This window comes from Ornithorhynchus anatinus, chromosome 3, assembly GCF_004115215.2.
Source record: "Ornithorhynchus anatinus isolate Pmale09 chromosome 3, mOrnAna1.pri.v4, whole genome shotgun sequence".
NCBI lineage: Eukaryota > Metazoa > Chordata > Mammalia > Monotremata > Ornithorhynchidae > Ornithorhynchus > Ornithorhynchus anatinus.
The window spans coordinates 48,267,309-48,288,950 of record NC_041730.1 but is presented as its reverse complement, the minus strand read 5'-3'; the positions used below and the strand labels follow the sequence as shown (position 1 = coordinate 48,288,950).

Below are 21,642 nucleotides of genomic sequence, written 5' to 3'. Positions count from 1 at the left end.
CGCTGCTTCTCCCCGCCATCCTCCCCGCCGCACGAACCTCTAACCTTGGTGTTTTTCCTCCATTCATCTCTCTCGTCCGACCCACGTATTCAGTCCGTCAGCAGATCCCGTCGGTCCGCCCTTCGCATCGCTAAAATCCCCCCTGTTCTCGCCCCCCCGCAAACCGTGTTTGATCCGAGCGCTCAGGGCGGCGCTGGGCACGTGGTAAGCGCTTAACGAAAACCATCGTCATTATTATTATGCCATCGCGCCTTGACTTCTGCATCAGCCTCCTCGCTGACCTCCCCGCCTCCTGTCTTTCCCCACTCGGGTTTGTTCGTCGCTCAGCTGCCCCGATGTTTGTTCTACAGAATCGTTCAGTCCGCGACTCCCCGTTCCTTTTCCACCTCTCCATTAAACGGAAACTTCTTGAGTGCTGTAGAAGCACTCAACTGACTTGCCCCCTTCTGCCTTACCTCGCTGATGGCCTGTTACAGCCCAGCCCGCTCACTTCACTCTACCAGCGACCTCCTCGCTCTACCTTGATTTCATCTCTTACCGCCCCCCCCCCCCGACCCGTTGCTCGGGTTCTCGAAAACCACATCTCCTCCAAGAGGTCTTCCCTGACTTCCCTTATTTCCCTGACTCCCTCTCGCATCACTGTTAGGCTTGGATTTCTGCCCTTTAGTCACCCCTCCCAAAGCCCCTCAGTTCGTGGTGCACAGATCTGCAATTTATTTTAATATTTGTCTTCCCCTGTAGGCTGTAAGCTCCTTGTGGGCAGAGATCACGTCCGGCAACTCTTGTTATATTACACTCTCCCCCAACACTTAAAGCAGTGCTCTCCACACGGTAAGCGCTCAAGAAATGCGATTCTTCTGTAATGGCATTTAAGCGCTTACTATTTGCCAGCCACTGTACTGAGCAGTGGGGAAGATACAAGCAAATCAGGTGTTGGACACGGTTCGTGTCCCACCAGGGGCTCAGTCTCACATTTTACAGATGAGGTAACTGAGGCGGGTACTCATCTGGCCCGTTAGGAGCTTACTCTGTGACAAGTACTCAGCTAGGCACTGGGGAGAGGTACGGGGGGCTCGGGGACGTTGGGAACAGGGGAGTAAGAGGTGAAGGGAGAGGAAGCAGGGGTGGAGGAGGGAGTAGAGCGGAATCCTTCCCCTACCACTGCCCCTCTGGTTCTCCTCCAGCCACCGTTACTCCCGGGGCCTTGTTCCCTGTTCTCGGACCACTAGCCTCTTCGTGTTCATTCCCTCCCTTCTGCGTGGTGCACTCTCTCTCTCCCCCAGTCATCTGGCAGAACCATGGCATTCCCCACCTTCCGGGCTCTCCGGAGCTCACGTCTCCTTCAGGAGGCTTTCCCACATTCATCACTCACCTTCCTTCCTGCCCCCAAATTGCCACTCGACCACTTCTGCAACACTTTGGTACTTAGGTATAAATTCTCTATACTCTGTCACTTCCTCATCTGTAATTTATCTTAGGGTCTGTCTCCCCTACCAGATCACAAGCTCTCTAAAGGCACAGTGTGTTCTCCTAAGTCTGTCGTACTCTCCCGAGCACTCAGAATAGTGCTCTGAACCCACTGGGTGCTCACTAAATAGCAGGTGGGGCACCCAGAAGTGCCTGCCTGCCCCACTCCACCTGACTGCATGCTCCACAGAACCCCCCAAATGCCCCTGAATCGGGGTTGGGGTGTACCTGATGCCTCCTGCAGAAACAACCCGTCTTCATTGGCATGGAAGCAGATCCTTACCCTAGGTGTGGCCCTGGTTTTTGACGCTCGACCTTTCATGCGGTGTGTGGTTTTTTGGGTGTGTTTTTTTTTTTTAAAGTATTTGTTAAGCAGTTACCGTATCACACGGGAGTAGATGCAGTTGATCGGGCTGCGTACAATCCCTGCCCCACGTGGGGCTCAAAGTCTAAATAGAAAGGAGACCGGGTATCGCTTCCGTATTTTGCAGTTGAGGAGAGTGAAGCACAGAGAAGTGACATGCCCAGGTTCATGCAACAGGCAAGTGGGGGGCGTGGGGATTAGAACCCAGGTCCTCTGACTCCCGGGCCGGTGCTGTAATGATGGAAAACAAATTCGGACTTCCCTCATGACCTTTTTGGCAGACTCGGCTGCAGGGTTTGGGTAAGGGAAAAAATGTTTCATGGGAGCTGCCGGCGGGGTTTCCCAAAAACTCGTTAGCTAAAAAGAAGTCAACTCTGTGATGTTTGCCCTGCCGCCAGATGAACCTTTTCTGAAATCCAGTGACTGCGGACGGCGGGCCCGCCTTCAGCGAGGTGCCTTTCTTTCGCTTTCCTGTGTGCCGAAGCAGATTATTTGGTTGCTGCCTCAATTTGACTCTAGTTTAAAACAAGCAATGGTCGCTCTTCAGTCTAGGCTAGGGAGCCATTCGGGGACTGCATGCAGCGGCCATGTGAGGCCAAAGCCACCAGGTAATCCTCACCCACACCAATCCTGCTCGCCGATACTCCTGGGTCAGGACGGGAACGGTCACGGGGTTTGGAGAGCCAGGGAGGAAGCAGAGGAGAGGGTTGTGGTGGCTCGGGGTGGCTGGGACGCCGTCCCGGCCATGACTTGAGGCCCGGGTGTCCGCGTGATGGTGTTTGTGGCTTTTCCCACTCATCTGGAGCGGGTCCAGCCAGCTGGAGTCGTGTCCTCATCCCGGCACTACGTATCCGACCTGAACTGCAGCGCACGGCTGCGCCGGTCACTAGTTTAAGCTCTGGAACCCCGATGAGATGGGCTGCGCAACATCCGTAGCCAGAAAGGATGGCTACGGTCCCGACGTAGCAGTATGGAGCCGTCTGATTTTTGGAGAAAGCCCGTGGCAGAGTAATCATTCAACTTTTGTCTTTTTAGGCTCGAACGCCTCTTCATCTTACTGGACACGGGCACCACGCCAGTAACGAGAAAAGCAGCCGCACAGCAACTTGGGGAGGTGGTGAAACTCCACCCGCACGAACTGAACAATCTCTTATCCAAAGTAAGTTGTTTGGATTAAATTTGTCATTTATTAATTTTTTGGGGACCTCATTCTAGACCATGTTCTCCTTATCTCCCTACTCTTTCCTTCTTCTCTATCTTGCTTTTAATGCGATGTCCCTGGCATAGTGGCTAGAGCACGGGCCTGGGAGTCAGAAGGTCGTGGGTTTTAATCCCCGCTCTGCCGCTTTCATTCAGTCATTTATCGAGCGCTTCACTGTGTGCACAGCGCTTGGGAGAGTACAGAATAACAACAGGCGGGCACGTTCCTGCCCACGATGAGCTCACAGTCCAGAGGGACAGAAAGACATTAATATAAAAAGATAAATTACCGGTATATGCATATGTGCTATGGGGATGGGAGGGAGGATTAATGAAGGAGCAAGTCAGGGAGACGCAGAAGGGAGTGGGAGAAGAGGAAGGGAGGGCTTAGTCAGGGAAGGCTTCTCTGAGATGTGCCTTCGGTAAGTCTTTGAAGCTGGGAGAACGATTGTCTTTGTGGCCTTGGGTAAGTCACTTCACTTCTGAGCCTCAGTGACATCATCTGTAAAATGGGGATTAAGAATGAAGACTTTGAGCCCCATGCAGGACAAGGACTGTGTCCAACCCGATTTGCTTGTATCCACCCCAGTGTTTGGCACGATGCCCAGCACAGAGTAAATACTTAATAAATATTATTATTATTACTATCCTGCCATCATCTTGGCAAGCCCAGTTGCAGCCCTGGGTCTCTTCCCTTATAGAACAGGGCCCCTCCAACTCTGAGCATTCCAACCCTTCTCTCCACCCCTATTTTTCCATCCTGTTCTCCTTCCTTGCCTGGTTCTCACCATCTTCATCTCTGTTCTCTTAGTCTCTCCAGTCAACTGCCTTTCCCTGCCCCTCTTTCTCTTCTTATCTCTGCCTTCTCCTCCTCTGCTCCTCTCCAGCTCCACTCCTCGTATTTTGTTTGTTAAGCCAGTAAGTGCCAGTGTCCTGGACCAGAAAAGAGGTGTGGTGTCGAGGTCTTGTGTGAATCCTTCCCTGCCTTTTGCCCCGAGGGGCCAAGAGTTGGCTCCGTTGTCATGTCACCGGCTGGGTCCCCTCTCACCTCCGCTGACTCTGACCAACTCCCCTCTTCCCCCATTCCCCTGTCGCGTGCTCTGGCTCCAGCCTCTCAGGCCCCCCCGAGAGGGCAGCTGTCTGACTCCGGGTTGAAGCCGTGCCCAGCCTCCCTGGCAGCGGGGCTGTTGATTCTCCCGGAGAGAGAGTAGTTAGGCAGCAGGGAGGGGGGCGCAACCAGCAGAGAAGTGGGAGGAGACGGAGCCGGCTTGGAGGAACTCTGCTTTCCACCATTTGGAATAAAGAAGCAGGGCCGGGGATTTGGGCTTCCGGGACCTGGTTAAGTTTTCCTGTGATGGTGGCACAAAACTGGAGTTGGGAGTTCCTTCTTGTTGTGAGGTTTGTGTGTGTGTGTGTCTCTCTCAACTAGGGAGGGTGAAGAGGAGGCTGGAGAAGCCAGAGCGGTTGGGGTCACGTTTAGGCTGCACGGAGGTCAAGAAAATCCTAGAAATATCCGGCGGAGGGGTGGGGCCGGTGAGGAATGCTTAGTTTTTGCTGGTTGGGCTCAGTGGTAACGTCAGGGCTGATTCTGGAGTGGAAGCTAACTCATCGCTTGTAAGTCTACGGGAAAATTCACTCCACGATCCCAACGGCTACGGCGGAACCACTTTTTCGGAGAATAGGTGAGGTTTGTGTCCTGGGCTACTTCGGTACAGGCTTGATCGTCTGATTCGTTAACGGGTTTAATGTGGGTTTCCACATTCTTAATGTCCTCTATTTTATTTCTATTCACTAGTGGTTATCGTGCTTTGCAGTTTCATCGGGAGGTTATGAGATTATATTGAATCAATCAGGGCTCTGCATTGGCTAGGGCGACTGGTACAGAGTGGAAGAAGCTTTCTTTCATCGTTGGCTTTCCAGTCTGAGCCTGACCCAGTTTGGAGGATGACTTGAGGAGTTACTGGGCTTTTGTGGCTTTTCAGAAGTCTGACTGGTTTCCCGGGGATTGTAGTAAACTCACAGTTGATAATCTCCATTCATAGGGATGAATATCGTGGGCAGCCGAGAGGCAGAGCCCTCAGGCCGGCCAGGGCCTCGGCCCCGGGCAGTGGAGGGGAGGGGTTGGAAACGTCGCCCTATCGTTCCTGCGTTGGCTAGTGAAGGTAGAAAGCAGAGCTTTGGAGCCGTTGTGAACCAGTGAGGTTCGAGGCCTCGGCTTGCCTAGGGTTTTAAGAGTTTAAGGGAGTGTTTGGGAGAGGCCTGCCAGATCTAGTTTCCTGGAGTTGGGATGCCCAAGAAGAAAGGCTCTCGGTGAGGTCACGTAGGGGCCAAAAAGAACAGGTTGCAGAGAATGTGGGAATGTTGTGGGCTTTATTGAGGGCGTGAGAGGATTGATGAACAGACCTACCCCGTAATACAACTGGGTTATATTCCTTGAAAATGGCGTTATAGACTGGGTTGTGCATTGGGGTGTTGTTTTTTTTTTCTGTAGACACTCGTGATACAAGTTAGGATCCCTCCCACTGCTTCTGGAAAAGTAATCTGAAATTCCTTTCCGTGCTCGCCACCGGAATAACTACCACTAACTGTCTCTTAATCTTTATTTGGAGCCGTACGTGCCATTATTTCAGGAATAAAGCGCTTTGAAGTTTTGCAACAGACTGCAGAAATTGAGGTCTTTGCTGACTGGTTGTGGTTTTTTCCAACTTTAATAAGTGTGGACGGCAGCCTTCTTCGTAAAGCACCTTGAAGCAGACCAACTCTCTACCCCTCTGTACATCTTTGAACTCCTCTGTTGCCCTCTACTCTCTATTGGTTTTCATGAGTTCATCCACCTTCTCAAAAATTGATTCAAGATTTTTTTATTCCTAAAACTTTAGCTGGGGAGGGGCCAGAAGGGATTTCATTTTTATCTCCCCCCCCCCAATACCTCGAGCTATTTCATTCCATCAGCCAACTCTAGCACTTTTAAATCTATTTATACTCTCATCAGCACTAATATCAACTGTACTTGAGTGCTTACTGGGTGCAGAGCACTGTACTAAGCACTTGGGAAGGTTCAACGTAAGAGTTGTACCCTCTAGACTGTGAGTTCGTTGGGGGCAGGGATTGCCACTCTGTTGTTGTATTATACTTTCCCAGTGTTCTGCACACAGTAAGCGCTCAGTAAATACGATTGAATGAATCGAATGAATAATTGAAGACATTTCCTGCCCACAAAGAGCTTACAGTTGGTATGTCAGTTCCTATTTGACTTCTCTATCTGTGAATATTCTTAGAGTTTTCTCGCCCATTGGTGTTGAAACTCTCTGTGGGCAGGAAATGCATCCCTTCATTAGTCTTTTCTTCCCAAGTGCCTAGTACAGAGCCATCAGTCAATCAACCGTGTCTGTTGAGCGCTTACTATGCGCAGAGCACCATCCAAGTGCTTGGGAGAGTACGGTACCATGGAATTAGCAGACCCACCCCCTGCCCATAACGAGCTTCTAGTCCAGAGCACCAAGTTGGTGCCCCGCAGCTGCTCAGATCCAGCATCGGATTCCGTTTCTTCCTTGGTAACATCCTGAGCCGGGCGGGTTCCTAACTGAAACCTATGAACGGGGTGTGAAAAGTTGTCTAAAACTAAGACTAGATCTGGGAAAGGTAAATTGGCCAGGTGTTGGAGAGCTCCCCAACTCTTCGCGGGCAGCAGGGTGGGATGTAGGCACTCTACTGAAGTTAGCAGGAGGGGTCACCCACATCCTAGTCTACTAGATGTATCCCCCTCCCCCAAACTGGGAGCTCACTATGAGCCGGGAACAGGTCTACCAACTCTGTTTTATGTCCTCTCCCCACTCTTAGTACAGCATTCTGCACACCAAGCGCTCGAATTCAGCGGAGAGTAGGAGTACCGATGGGTTGGAGGAGGCCACTGCCCATGTCCTCTTTAGGGTGGAGGGGAAGAGAGGATGGACAGCAAGGGAGAGGTGACTCGGTGGCCTCTTCTCACCTTAGCGCAGCTTGCTGCTATTCTCTGTTCTCCTTGGGTTTTAGCCCTGGGATCTGAAGTTACTGAGATGCTACATGCTTATTCTTTGTAAGGAAGGTCATACTCTTGAAAGTAAGACCTCTTCACCACTCTGGAGGAAAATAGCTTGGCATCTTGGATCATCGTGTTTTTGTTTCCACAGTAGTGCTCTATTTCCAGCCTGTGGGCAGTGACATCTTAGAGCACGACAGGGCTGATTTTGTAGGTGACTTTAGGTAGTAATCTTTGCAGGTCGCTGATGTTACTGGTGCCTTTTGCCCAAGTGAGAATGTTATCAAGCTTTATCCTTTCAGGATCTGGTTATTTAAAAAAAAAAAAGTTACTGAAGTCAAACTTTGGATTTTCCCACTCTCTTGGAAGGTGCTGATATACCTAAGGAGTACAAATTGGGATACCCGCATCGCAGCTGGTCAGGCCGTTGAAGCGATAGTGAAAAATGTTCCTGAATGGAATCCAACTCCAAGACCAAAACAAGGTGACTTTTAGTGAGCTAAGTAAATCTCAGCCATGATTTATTGTAACTGTAACTGGTGACTTGCATGAAACCTTAAACCTGATTTTCAGCATAGTGAAATACATGGAATGCCTCTTAATTTACATCCTGTGACCCGGCGTATCTCTGACTCACCACATATTCAAAGGTCTCTTGAAGACTGTTCTTTTTCTGAATCAATTTCCGTCTCTAAAAGATGAGGCAAGAATTTGCAGATAGGTCTGTGCAACGGATTATGTTGGGAATGTGGCTTGAAGTGGAGTGGTTTTGTGAGTGGTAAATTATGGGTGATGGGGGAATGACCTTTTATCCTGTTTGTCAAGCAGATTCCTGGTGGAGTTTCTTGACAAATCTAAATTTCTTAGGCCTATTGGCTTTTTTAATCGGTTCCAGGTTTTTACATAATTTTGACACCCGATCTGCTTTAATTGAAGGTTAGGAGTTATCGGGTCGGTTATGGATGCCTTTAAATGCATCCAGATCACCTTGCCTTGTGGTATTATCGCATGGCCCTTTGGAGTAAAAACCTCTCTGATCCTTTTCTTATGTTATGTCCTCCCGCCTTCTATTGTTAGAAGCAATCAGAGCTCGGAGCTACCGATTATATTACGGATTTTACTTGGGTTTAAGCCTTAATACCAATATTTAAAGGCAAGGCGGACCGATATGTCGCCAGTAATTCCTCCTTTGAGTAAATGACAAACACGAGTTAAAGATTTACGCGTCCTGCCCGGGAACCGGAAGAGCTTCCTACTTAAACATTAATATGGTTTGCAGCGTTTTTAAATGGCTCTCAAAAAGTTCCTCTCATTCTTGGGCCGCACCCGGTGAGGTGAGAAGCACAGCCTGATAATTTTCGTGTGACCAAGGCAGGCTACCCCAGTTTAATCGATGGCCTCCTGACTCCATCTTGTGCTGCGGCTATACGATCATGGTCCCAGCCTGTATTTTCAATCTTCTTGGTGAGAAGATGGTGAGGACGTTCAGGTTAAGCCATGTAACCACACCATCACAGACAGCTTTTCACGAGTGTGAAGTCACGCTGGCTCAGAAACAGTAAAGACGTAGAAAAAGAAAATGTAGCTTTCCAGCGCATTGCAGGTCCCTTTCGCAGTATCCTCTTGTAGTGGTGTGTCTTTTTTCCGCACCATACCTCCCTTTGTTCTGGCTTCTGTACGGTGTTAAATAATTGGATTTTAAACCTTTTGCAGAATCTGCTTCAGAAAGTTCTATGGAAGATGTATCTCCCCCAGATCGGTTGAGTTTTGACAGATTCGATATCGGAAGATTGCTGCAACATGGTGCATCTCTCCTTGGGTCCGCAGGGGCGGAATTTGAAGTCCAAGATGACAAATCAGGTACGTGGGACTGCCCAGCAAAGTGAATCCGGGAATAATACTTCAGTGTCAAGCATCTCCCTGAAGCGTATGTTGTCTGAGGCTGGTTTTGAGAGGAGTAGAGCCCCCTTGCTTTTCGAGTGAGCACGTGAATGGGTAGAACCCAACTTGGGAGAAAACACTTGTGGACTTGAGTTTTTGCATCAATACTATAGAAGTTACTGGCTTAATTTTTGCTTTCAGCGTTTTGGGGAACCTGCTAGCTACTACTGCCTGGAGATCACCTGTGTGAAATGTGGGGGAATCTAATGAATCACTCAGCAATTGGTGTTGATCCAGTTGACGGGACTTATCGTGGTGAACCTGGGAGGTGGGTGGGGATAGGTGTGACCTTGGACAGACCAAGAGTGATGGTACTGATAAAGCGTTTACCCTGTGCGGAGCACTGTATCGAGCATGGGGAAAGAACAGACTAAATATTTAACAGCAGCAATTGGCTAGATTTTTCAGGACCACGGCAGCTATCCAAGATTAACAGGTAGAGGACCAGCGGAGTTGTTCAATCTGGTGCTGGCAGAACTTTATTTCCCTGGGGGGGATCATCTAGAGTCCCCCCCAGCTGCCTCACGTCCTTCTCTGGGTCCTCCGGTCCACAAAGGAACTTGGCTACCTAAGAGAACTGTAAGCTCCTCGAGGGGTGGGATCATGCCACCTCGGTTGGATTCTACTCTCCCAAGCGCTCGCTACTGTGCCCTGCACTCAGTAGGCGCTCGATAAATATGATTGGATGAACGAATTAATGTATCGATTGATTTTGAAGACAGGCCGCTTCCTCGGAGTGGCTGAAGTGGACAGACTTCAGGCTGGAGTCACCCCGGGAACTTTCCAGATCCCAGCCCCTTCCATTACTTCCCAGGACTTATCGATTGACTCCGGGGCTCCCGACTCTTCCTCTGAGGAAGGACCCATTGTGACCATCTGCCGTAGGGGAGTCACCTCACCCCTGCTAGGAAGCAAGTTTGGAGCAATATTTGGTGGGTGGTTGGTTCTCTGGGTTTCTGTGATGGGTCGTACTTGAGTGCTTTCTCTGCACAGCACTGTACTGAGCGTTTGGGAGAGTGTGAGAGACTGGCCTGAAAATAAATTTCGGGGAGGGGAAAGCATTTGAGCATAAAGCTCTGTTCGTAATTGCAGTGGGGTTGTGTGAGTCCTTAGATGATGTGGAAATGCTGAAATGGCAGTAGTGGGGGGACGTGAAAGATTCATCAGGAAAGGCTTCCTGGAAGAGGTGTGATTGCAGGAAAACCTTAAAGATGGGGGAGAACAGCCATGTGCCGATTTTCAGAGGAAAGAGAGTTCCAGGCAGAAGGGAGGGCGTGAGCAAGAGGTTGGAGATCCTGGCTTGATGTGTGCCCACTTAACTTCTCTGTGCCTTCGTTTCCCCCTTTAGAAAGTAGGTATTCGACATCTGTTCTCTTCTCCCATCAATTCTGAGCTCCAGGTTGGGCAGGGAATTGGTCTGATCAGATTGTTCCATGTCGTCTCTTGTGCGGTGCTTGGCTCTTAGGAGCCCTGTTATTATTATATTATTATTGTTATCATTATAGGTGAGAATGAGGCACGACGAATTCGTTGATTTTTGTGGCTTGCACGGCTTCAGCTACCACCCCTGTGCGGATGATACCCAAATCTACATCTCCAGCCCCGATAGAGACAATCCCTACCCATCAACGGGCTCAGGGTCTCGGAGGCCCTCCTGGGTTTGGCAGCTTGCCTTGAAGACTGCCAGAGCGACAGAAGGCGGGCCAGGGAGAGCTGCCCGTCAATCAAGAGACAGGCCGGGGCCAGAGGAACCAAGAGGGACTAGGGCAGACAGGGCTCTCGGACAGTTACCTTATCCGTGTGGCATTCTGACTGCCAAAATGGGTAGCCTTCCCAAGCGGGCGATCGGACGAAAAAATTCCATTAAAAAAATACAGCTTCCCCATGTAGTATGAGCTGTCTTCATTCAGTCGTATTGATTGAGCACTTAATCACTTGGGGGAGTACCGTACAACATTAAACAGGCACATTCCCTGCCCACGGTCTAGGGGGAGAGAGAGACATTAATAGACATTCATAAATAAATTGCAGATATGTACATTAAGTGCTGTGGGGCCGGAAGAGGGTAAAAACCAAAGGAGCCAGTCAGGGCAACGCAGAAGGGAGTGGGAGAAGAGGGGATGGGGGCTTAGGCAGGGAAGGCCTCTTGGAGGAGTCGGGACTTCAATAAGCCTTTGGTGCTGGAAGAGGAATTGTCTCACGGATGGAGGGGTGGTGGGTGTTCCAGGCCGGAGGCAGGATGTGGGTGAGAGATCGGCGGCGAGATAAGCGAGATTGGGGCACGGGGAGGAGGTCAGCATTAGTAGGAGAGTTGTGAAGTCAGGTAGGAGGGGGCAAGAGGATGGACCGCTTTAAAGCCAATGGTGGGGAGTTTTTGCTTGATGTAAAGGTGGAGGGACAACCCCTGGACTTATTTTAAGGAGTGGGGTGACACGTCCTGAACGTGTCCTTGGGAGCAGATACCCTGCACCCCCTTTGGTTAATAATAATAATAATAATGTTGGTATTTGTTAAGCGCTTACTATGTGCTGAGCACTGTTCTAAGCGCTGGGGTAGATACAGGGTAATCGGGTTGTCCCACGTGAGGCTCACAGTTAATCCCCGTTTTACAGATGAGGTAACTGAGGCACAGAGAAGTTAAGTGACTTGCCCACAGTCACACAGCTGACAAGCGGCAGAGCCGGGAGTCGAACTCATGACCTCTGACTCCGAAGCCCAGGCTCTTTCCACTGAGCCACGCTGCTGGTTCTGAAGAAGTGAGCTGCTAACGCTTCCCGGGGATCAGCCCATTAGTTTGTATCCTTTCAGTCAGGAATATTTTAGTGCTTACTGTTTGCAGAGCACTGGGAGAATGCAGTTGAGTCAGTAGCTCTACCTACCCCCAAAGGATTTACAATTTGGGAGGTTGGGAATGACACTAAACTACGGATAGGGGAGAACAACAGAGTGTAAAAATGTGTACGTAAGCGGTATGGCGGTTGTTGTGGGAGGAGGTGGGGAGATCAGCACGGTTTAGTGGAAAGAGCGTAGGTCTGGGAGTCAGAGGACCTGGGTCTTAATCCCGGCTCTGCTACTCGTCTGCTAGGCGACCGTGGCAAGTCACTTAACGTCTCAGCGTCTGTAAAATGGTACTTGTTAAGCATTTACTATGTGCCAAGCACTGTTCTGAGCCCTGGAGTAGATACAGGTCAGTCGGGTTGGACAGAGTCCCTGTCCCACATGGGGCTCAGATTCTTAATCCCCATTTTACAGATGAGGGAACCGAGGCCCTTGATTCAGTCCCACCTGATTGTCTTGTATTGCTCAGTACAGTACTTGGCAGATAGTAAGCACTTAAATAAATATTTATTATTATTATCAGGGGAAGCAGCATGGCTCAATGGATAGAGCCCGGGCCTGAGAGTCAGAGGTCATGGGTTCTAATCCCAGCTCCGCCACTTGTCTGCTATGTGACCTCGGGCAGGCCACTTCACTTCGGGCCTCAGTTACCTTATCTGCAAAATGGGGATTAAGAATGTGAGTCCCATGTGGGACAGGGACTGTGTCCAACCTGATTGACCTGTATCTACTCCAGCGCTTAGAACAGTGCTTGACACATGGTAAACGCTTAGCAAGCACCATGGTTATTTCCCCCTCTAGACTGTAAGCCTGGTTGTGGGCAGGGTTTGTCTTTATTGCTGAATTTTACTTTCCAAGGGCTTAGGACAGTGCTCTGCACACAGTAAGGGCTCAGTAAATGGGATCGAATGAATGAATCATTATTATTATGTTTAATGCGTGGAAGTGAAATACAGGGAGGAGATAGTGGAGGGAACTGAGAGATTAATCAGAGAACGCCTCCTGAAGGAGATGTGACTTCAGAAGGGATCTCAAGATGGGGAGAACAGTAGTCAGCCGGGCGTGAAGAGGGAGAGCATTCCAGGTGGAAGGGGAGGGTGGGAGCAAGAGACGGAAGGCGAGGGAGAGCTGAGAGCGAGACTCTGTGAGTAGGTTGGCTTGAAAGGAGTGAAGGGTACAAGCTGGGGTGTGGTGGGAGAGGAGTGAGGCCAGGTGCGGGCCGATCGAGTGTCTTAGAGCCAGTGTGTGGGCTTTCAGGGATGGCGTGTGGACTACAACACAAATTTTCCTAAATTGGAGGTTTGCCGAGAACATAATTGCTCCTTTTCCAGCGCATTGGCTGTATCTTTTTGCAGCTCCTTTGGGCGCAGCCCCTAGTAGAGTGCTTGGCCCAGAATAAGCCCTCAGCAAATACCATTGATTGGTTGGCTGATAAATACCCGGGTTCCATAGAGTGGGAAAATTGGGCATTGGTGGGTGAGAAGAGGTGGGAAGTAAGGCAGAGAGAACCTTGCAGCCAACGGTTGGGAATTTCCACTCGGTGTGGGGAGGAATGGGCAGCCGCTAGAGCTTTTTGAGGAGTGGGGAGAGGTTGGCAAAGCGTTTTAGAAAACTGATCTAGGCACCAGAGCAGAACCTGGGGTGGAGATGAGAGAACTGGAAGCACGTCAGAGGCAGACTCCGACCGCCGGCTTGGAGGTTTTCTCCACTGTCTCTTCTTGCCTTTCCTCACCCACTTCTGCCCTGCTCAAGCTTCTGGCTCCTCCCAAGCTCACCTTCTCATGGCCCCCGTTATTCCTTCTTGCCCAGGCTGACCCTTGCTCACATGGTCCTCAGGCTGTGGATCACCCAAGCCTACCCCGACTAATCAGCAGCAGCGTGCCCGTGATCCACCCCTCAGATTTGTTTGCTTATGCCTGGCCTCAAAATCTGGGCATACGCTGTATTTACACGGAGAAGCAGCGTGGCCTAGTGGCAAGAGCCCGGACTCGGGAGTCAGAGGTCGTGGGTTCTAATCCGGCCTCTACCACTTGTCAGCCTTGTGACTTCAGGGAAGTCACTTCTCTGCGCCTCAGTCACCTCATCTGGAAAATGGGGATTAAGACCGTGAGCCCCACCTGGGACAACTGGATCACCTTGTATCTCTCCCAGCCCGCTTAGAACAGTGCGAAGTGCACATAGTAAGCACTTGACAAATGCCATCACTAATCATTTACTCACATAATTCCCTCTATTGCATAATTTATTGATTCCCTCACTCGTATTTACCGAGCGCTTACTGTGTGCAAAGCACTCTACTAAGGGCTTGGGAGAGTACAACAGGAAACGGACACATTCCCTGCCTGCAACAAGCTCACCTTCTAGAAGGGGAGGTGGACATTAATATATATAAATTAAATGTTTGATCCTCTCACCCCGATTTTCTTCACTTGTGTTACTTTTGGATGTACTTTTAGGGTCAGCTTCTCTTTGGTATTATCACTCACTCCATGCACACATAAATAAACTAGCAGTCCTGAAGTTACGGCAGCATATTCATGAGGGGAAACCTCAAGGTGTTTTGTCGGTTAATATACCGAGTCAGCAGAATGCCAGGTCTCTCAGGGGTTGGGTCTGTGTTTTGTGGCATTTACGGCAGATTTGAATATTTTCAGTGGCCTTTCACGGAAGACTTTGCAGCGATTTGCCAAACGGAATCCTTTTCTATTTCATCCTTAAAGGTGAAGTGGATCCCAAAGAGAGGATCGCTCGCCAGCGCAAGTTATTACAGAAAAAGCTGGGCTTCGATATGGGAGCAGCAATTGGAATGAACACCGAAGAGCTCTTCAATGATGAAGACTTGGATTACACACCGACCTCAGCTTCTGTGGTGAACAAACAGCCTGTAGGTATAACTCTGGGCTGTTCTGATTACCGGGATTAATTCAGTAGTATTTATTGAGTGCTCACTATGTGCAGAGCATTGTACTAAGCGCTTGGAATATACAATTTGGCATCAGAGGCAATCCATGCCCAATGACGGGCTCAAAGTCTAATCGGGGGAGACAGACAAAATGAAGTGGGGCCTGCTTTCTTGAGCCTTCTGCCTGGCTAAGTATGATCTCTCTCTCTTTAATGCTGTCCTTAATTGCTAATTTGGTCATCGCTCTTCTGAGCGCTTCAACCATCACCCTTAACCGACTGCTAGGTGCCCCCCTTGATTTGCAGGTAGCAGAGAAAGCAGGGAAGACCGTTTCTTTTCCGTGCAGAGCAAATGATATCCGGCACTCTTCTTGCAGACCCTTCAAGCAGCTGAACTGATCGACTCGGAATTTCGGACGGGGATGAGTAGCAGGCAGAAGAATAAAGCTAAAAGAATGGCCAAGTTGTTTGCAAAGCAGAGATCCAGGGATGCTGTGGAAACTAACGAGAAGAGGTGCAAACTTTTTTTGTTCCCTGACTTGATTTCTGCAGTAGTTGGATGGTGCCGGTTTATGTCAGAATTTAATTCCGGTTCTATAGTCCAGGGGGTTCTTTCTTAAAGAATGCATTCGCCTCAGGCCACTGGGGAATTTGGGAAAGTGGTAACAATAGTGGGAATCTCTCTGTCTGTATGGACCGACGTGTAGTGATGGAAGAAATAGTTGGTACGTGTGCGGCCAGTACAAACATGTGCGCTCCAACTCAGATATTCCATAATGGGAGGTTTGTCAAGATCATAATCTTGCCCAATTCCCAGAGAATTGGCAGTATCTTATTAAACGGTCCATTTGGATCCCAAGCTCTTAGGAGAGTGGCGCTCAGTAAATACCGTCGGTTGGTTGATACCGTGGTTTCACAGAGCGGAAACACACTGCCTTTGACTTCTCTCGCCCCTCGTTCATGATGCCCAGCATTTTGTTGAACTCCTTAACGGCTGTTGCCCATTAGAAGGTGAACCTAATGATCGGCGGAGTCAGCCGAAAAAGCCCATCATTGATAGCAACCATCCATTTCAGAAAATTAGCCAGTGTGAGAAACGGTTAAACCCTCAATTCTGAAAACGTGAATTAAGAAATCAGCCCCCACACTGAAAAACAGTTCCTTGGATTGATAGGAATGCCTGTTTTCTACCATGCAAAAAGAACCTTCCTGCGTGTTACCCTGGAGAGGATCTCCCTCCCCTTGCAGCTCTGGAAGAATCCAGGAGAGTCCACGGCAGTATCGTCTCTCTGAAACTGGGCTTTGGAAGTGTGAGATTGAGGCTTCCTGGCGTATCTGCCCAGGGAATAGAGGTGGAGGCCGTCAATGCCTTTCGTGCCATTGCCTTCATAGCATCTTGGGGCCTCCTTGTGTGCTAGAAGCTAGATCAGCTGGAAACTAATGACTTGGTGATCTGAGACTGACTCCATCTGCTGAAAAGCACGATGGATGAAAGGTAGCTCTCTTGCGTAACGGTCACAGTGAAGATTTCCTTCTGGGGGTCAGCGGGGATTAAAGTTGGTAAAGCGATTCAAATGATTTCCCGTGTGTGCCTTTGAAATCCGGTCTCCTGGTGCTCTGGTTCTGGGGTTGGATTTTGACCGCTCCTACCACGTTTCAGCTTGTCAGCCCCCTCTGCTCTGTCGGTAACCAGAGGGAACGAGACAGTGGGAGAATGCCATCCCAGCCAGAAATTGTGCCACCTGGAAGAACCGTTGGCCCAAAATACCTCTGGCCCTCAAACACGTCCCGGGCTCTTGTGCTAAAATCTTTTGGCATCCCAGGCCCCTTGCCAGTGTTGTGTTTTGGGACTCCTGCTGGTTGTACAATGGGCTCGGTCTGGTCACCGACCGAGCCGTTGCCAGACTCGCTCTCTTCCACCGGTGGAGAGCTTGGACAGAGAGGGAGGAAAGCGGAAGACGAGGGACGGGGGATGTGGGAAATGAAAATAGCCATCTAAAAATTGGAGAGACAGAAAGATCAAGGCAGATCACGACCTACGCACTGACAGAGATAGGAAGTGAAGAAGGGGAGAACTAAGAGATGGAGGGAAAAAAATCATCAGGTTGGCTAACCGACCTACGCACCGACAGAGGAAGTGAAGAAGGGGAGAAGAACTGAGAGATGGAGGGAAAAAATCATCAGGTTGACTAACCCAGCCACAGATTGGGTAATTTTGTGTTTAAAACCAAAACAAAAAAAAACTGCTAGCTAACTTTCAAATGCAGGCTGCCTTGTGGGAGAGTGAGAGCCAAGCAGAAATACTAGCTGGAGGGAAATAGTCAAATTCATTCATTTATTGAGCACTTACTGTGTGCAAAAGCACTGTGCTGAGCACTTGACGGGAATGACAGAAAACCTATTATCAAAACAGCCCGGGAAAAGGAGAGGTCACCGGAGGAAAAGCGGGATGAGCAGGGGAGAAGAACATCCTCGGTCTAACCTGTTTAAAGAACAGCTGTCTCCCGATTGAACTCTGCCCCGGGTTTCATTGTTAATCTTCACAATAAGGCCCCTCTTAGAATTGCAAGTTAATTAGACTTGTTTCTCTACTCTCTCCTCTTCACCGTTCCCTCCCTTCCCTTCCCCACCCGCCCTCTAGCATCACACGATGCCGCTCTTGAAATTCCCCATTCCTTGCTCTGTGATGTAAAATAACAAATCTTCAAATCGCTGAACGGCAGCACTAAACAAATGTGATGCCTTTGCCGGTCATTTCACTGAATGGACCTATAGTAGACCCTAGAAGAAGGTGCAGGTTGGGCTCAAGATCCCCCTGCCAGCACCTGGGAGACTGCTCTTGGAGGCTAAAGCAATGAGAGGCTGCTCCAGGGTGAAGGGTGAACCCTCTCGGCTACTGTGGGCAGGGAATGTGACTGTCTGTTGTCATATGGTACTCGCTTAAGTGCTCAGAACGGTGATCTGCCCACAGTAAGTGCTTCGAAAATACGGACTGACCGAAAGAAGATCCTGTCGGAGCAGAGGAAGCCAGACCAATGGGAGAGCTCTCTCTCCACCTGATGGTTCTGATTTAGACCAGCGTTCTCTGCTTGGATTAGAGGAGGTTGTTCAGATGCAAAGAGGGAGGCAAACTTTCCCATGTGGCCTCGTGCTAATTACGGTACTCGTTAAGCACTTTCTCTGTGTCCAGAATTGTTCTGAGTAGCGGAGCTGATACTAGTTCATCAGGGTGGACACGGTCCCTGTCCCGGCTCACATTCTGAGGAGGAGGGCCAACTGATATTGAATCCCCATTTTACAGACGAGGAGACCGAGGGCTAGAGACGTAAGTGACTTGCCCAAGGTCACACAGCACAGGATGGGCATGCTGCTCCTTCCCCCAGGTTGGGCGCGGCCGACCGAGATGCTGCATTTCCCATTTGGCCAAGGTCCCTTCTCGGTCTCAGGCAGGCTCCAGGGGTCGTTGAGTATTTCCATCCACCCCACCTGGTCTTGGAATCTGTGACCCAGATGGACAAGGATTTGGCTGACTGCATCCTTAATATCTAGAGGGGCCAAGCAAGCCCCTTCTAACCCACCTCGACACTTGCCCCGGGATATTTGGCAATGTCAGTCCACCCCTAGTATTTAGTAAAGGCTATTTTCAAGAGCTTTCAAGAGCTGGAAGGGAAGTACACGGACATTGATTCAGAATGGTTCTTTGGCCCGTGAGAAGCTCATAATTAAACAGATTTTCGAGACTGTGAGCGCTGTTGGGAAGGGATTGTCTGTTCCCGAATTGTACTTTCCAAGGTCTTAGTTCAGTGCTCTGCACACAGTAAGCGCTCAGTAAATACGATTGAATGAATGAATGAACAAACAGGGTGGAGTGTCAGAAGCCCGGGAAAGACGAATGGAGTGAAAGTTCCCTCTCTCGCGATAGCCGCTTTCGTCGACTGGCCTGCGCTGCAGGGGAGAGTGAGGCGTCACACCCGTGGTGGTTGCTGGGAGGAAGGGAATCGACTTGGCCACCCAGCCAGCCATCCCCTATCGGCACCAAACCCGGAGCCGGAGTGGTGAGGGGGGCCTCTGCTGTGTGCTACTTGGCCTCTGTTCCCGGGATTCACAGTTGAGCAGATGTCAGATATCCTAGTTGGTTCGAATACATCTAGGATTTTCAGTAAAAAGCAGGGCACGGGCAGGGAGTTGACGCTTCGCCGATAGGGTGCGGTTCCTAGGACGAGGTCCCGTGTCCGTTGGCAAACTTGTCAGTGTTTTTTTTCAGCAATGATAGCACTGATGGAGAGCCAGAAGAAAAGAGACGGAAGATAACAAATGTCGTCATTAATCAGCCTGCCACTGATTCCAAAGTCTTGATTGATAACGTGCCAGACAATTCTTCTTTATTGGAGGAGGTACGGCTACATTATTAATAATAATAATAATAATAACGAAAATGGTACTTATTAAGCAGTATATGCCTAGGACACGGTCCCTGTCCTACATGGGGCTCGGTCTTAAAGAGGTGGGATTTGGATTTAATCCCCATTTTCCGGAAGAGGTAACTGAAGCCCAGAGAGGCGAAGTGCCCTGTCTTAGGTCACCCAGCAGACACAAGACAGAGCTGGGATTAGAACCCAGGTCCTCCGACTCCCCGGCCTGTCCTTTCTCCCCTGGGCCACACGGCTTCTCAAGTGATGGGAGTGAATTGAGTGTGTGTTTAATCCAATTTTGATGGCGTTGCTCCATCCAGATGCTTCAGTGAATGAAGGTATTAATCTTCCAATATCCAAAGAAGCAGAAGGAACGTGCCTCTCTAGTTGTAACTGGGACCTAACTGTCCTCAGACTCTTGGAGTCCTCCTGCTCTAGCAGCGTGCCAGCCTCATCCCAAAGAGTACTTTCAGGACGAGTGAGCCGATGGGTCTCACCTCACTCCGTGTCCTACGCATTTTAATGTTGGTATTTGTTAAGCGCTTATTATGTGCCGAGCACTGTTCTAAGCGCTGGGGTAGATACAGGGTAATCAGGTTGTCCCACTACCCCCCGCCGGAGGCTGTAATCTCCCCCGAGGGTAGAGAGTGTGCCCCGGCAACACTGTGGCACTGTACATCCCCAGACATCCAGCGTTATGGTTTGCGTCCCGAAAGCGCTGAAGTACCATTGATGGACTTATCCCTCGGCTGTGGAATCATTCCTCGGTCTTTTGGTCGGCACGGTCACGGCAGAAATTTTAGAGGGTGGTGGATGTCGGGATTGCCTCCACCTAGACTGCGGTGTCTAAAGACTCCCCCCTCCCTCAGGGTACATTCTGCTTTTGAAATATTGGGGTTCCCGGGGAAGATGGAGTAGCCAGTGTAGAAGCTAAAGAGATGTGAGCTGCTGCAATATTGCACTGAGAGAGAACTGTGTGGCTGAGCCCCGATTGTGCTGCTTTGGGGCTGTTGCCCCTGGTAAATTGGTGAGGTGAAATAGATGGCAAGCCTGCCCTCCGGACTGTAAGATTGTGCTCTTACAGTCTTAATGGTGCTCTCCCTAGCAACCAGTACAGTGCTCTGCACACAATAAGTGCCCAAAAAATATGATCGATGGTTTGATGGTGAAGCTACATTGCAAAGGACTACTGTAATAGGAGCACTGGGCCTTGGAAGTGCTGGAGTTTCTGAGCACCGTGCTCTGCATATAATAAGCGTTCCAAAAATGCCACTGATGCTACTTACCCCTTAGTCTAGTTTCCCCCCTCTCCTCGAGGAGTCATCCGGTTGTGCAGTGAGGTCTTCAGCCAATCAGTCGAATTTTTTGAGCGCTTTCTGTGTGCAGAGCGCTGTTCTAAGTGCTTGGGGAAGTAGAATACAACAGAATTGGTAGATAGGGCCCCTTACCCACAAAGAGCTAATGGGCTATAGGGAGAGACAGACATGAAAACTACAGATAGGGGAAATAATAGAAAGTAAAAATATTTTCATAGCTCGTGCTGGGTTGAGTAGCTAGGAAATAGGGTGCTGGTTTTGAAAAAACCAATGGGCAATTATATTTTTGGCATTAGAATAGGATCTTCCTTAGAAACTCGTGGTTATAATCCTTTTTTTCATTACTTTTTAGACAAATGAATGGCCTCTGGAAAGCTTCTGTGAAGAACTTTGTAATGATCTTTTTAATTCTTCCTGGGAGGTAATTCTATATTAAGCATTTTCTCCAACATAAGCACTGCATTTATGACTTTAAACATAAATGAGGGGGAAAAAAACACGTCAGTCCCCCGGCAGTGGTCTCTTCAGTGAATTGATCGTAAAGAAAAGGTGAAAAATTTGGTGTTAAGATGTATTTTACTGCTTCTTCTAGCTTCTGCTCTAATTCTTCCTTGGGTCAATAGGATGGGACTTGTGCATGGGTTGAGGCAAGCGATAGGTCAGCCCTTGGGCTAGTAGATTTTCTATAAGTTTCTCTGTCGGGACTTCCTGGAGTCCAGGGTAGATCCGCCTTTCCCCCCCAAGCCACTCCCCCACTGAGCAGTGTGTTCTATCTAGGAGACCAGACGTTCCCTTTATTCATCCCGAAGGAAAGGGGAAATCCAGTTATTAAAGCACCTTATGGATGGGTTTGCATTTTCAGGTTCGACATGGTGCAGGCACAGGTCTAAGGGAAATCCTTAAAGCCCACGGGAAAAGTGGTGGCAAAATTGGAGACAGCACTTTGGAAGAGGTAAGCAGACAAGATCGGTGACTTGGGTTCTTCGGGATTTGCTCGGTTCCGATTGTAGCTTTTATCTTGTTATGGATCGGAAGGTTAAAGTTCAAAGTTCTATTCTTGGCCCCGAAATTCTTTCCAGTAAGTTTGTGAGAGATGTGAGAAGTAGCGAGGCCCAGTGGAAAGAACATGGGCTCGCAGTTTAGAGGGCCTGGGTTCTCATCCCGGGTCTGCTTCTTGCCTTTGGT

At 49.5% G+C, this 21,642-nt stretch overlaps 1 protein-coding gene across 3 annotated transcripts in view; it reads left to right on the top strand.

Moving 5' to 3' along the window:
- BTAF1 (B-TFIID TATA-box binding protein associated factor 1) overlaps nucleotides 1–21,642 on the top strand; it is an 82,802-nt gene that overhangs the window by 16,482 nt on the left and 44,678 nt on the right. The window contains exons 1-9 of one of the 3 annotated variants that reach the window (XR_005659857.1): nucleotides 2,061–2,439; nucleotides 2,867–2,990; nucleotides 7,419–7,533; nucleotides 8,763–8,909; nucleotides 14,549–14,712; nucleotides 15,107–15,243; nucleotides 18,994–19,123; nucleotides 20,810–20,878; nucleotides 21,320–21,409. Coding sequence is in view for 2 of the 3 variants with exons in the window: in XM_029060087.2 (XP_028915920.1) it covers nucleotides 2,408–2,439; nucleotides 2,867–2,990; nucleotides 7,419–7,533; nucleotides 8,763–8,909; nucleotides 14,549–14,712; nucleotides 15,107–15,243; nucleotides 18,994–19,123; nucleotides 20,810–20,878; nucleotides 21,320–21,409 (1,008 nt within the window). In the remaining variant the exon portion in view is untranslated. Of the gene's footprint in view, nucleotides 1–2,060; nucleotides 2,440–2,866; nucleotides 2,991–7,418; nucleotides 7,534–8,762; nucleotides 8,910–14,548; nucleotides 14,713–15,106; nucleotides 15,244–18,993; nucleotides 19,124–20,809; nucleotides 20,879–21,319; nucleotides 21,410–21,642 lie in introns of those variants that run through there. The other 2 variants (XM_029060087.2, XM_029060088.2) reach the window with 2 other exon arrangements.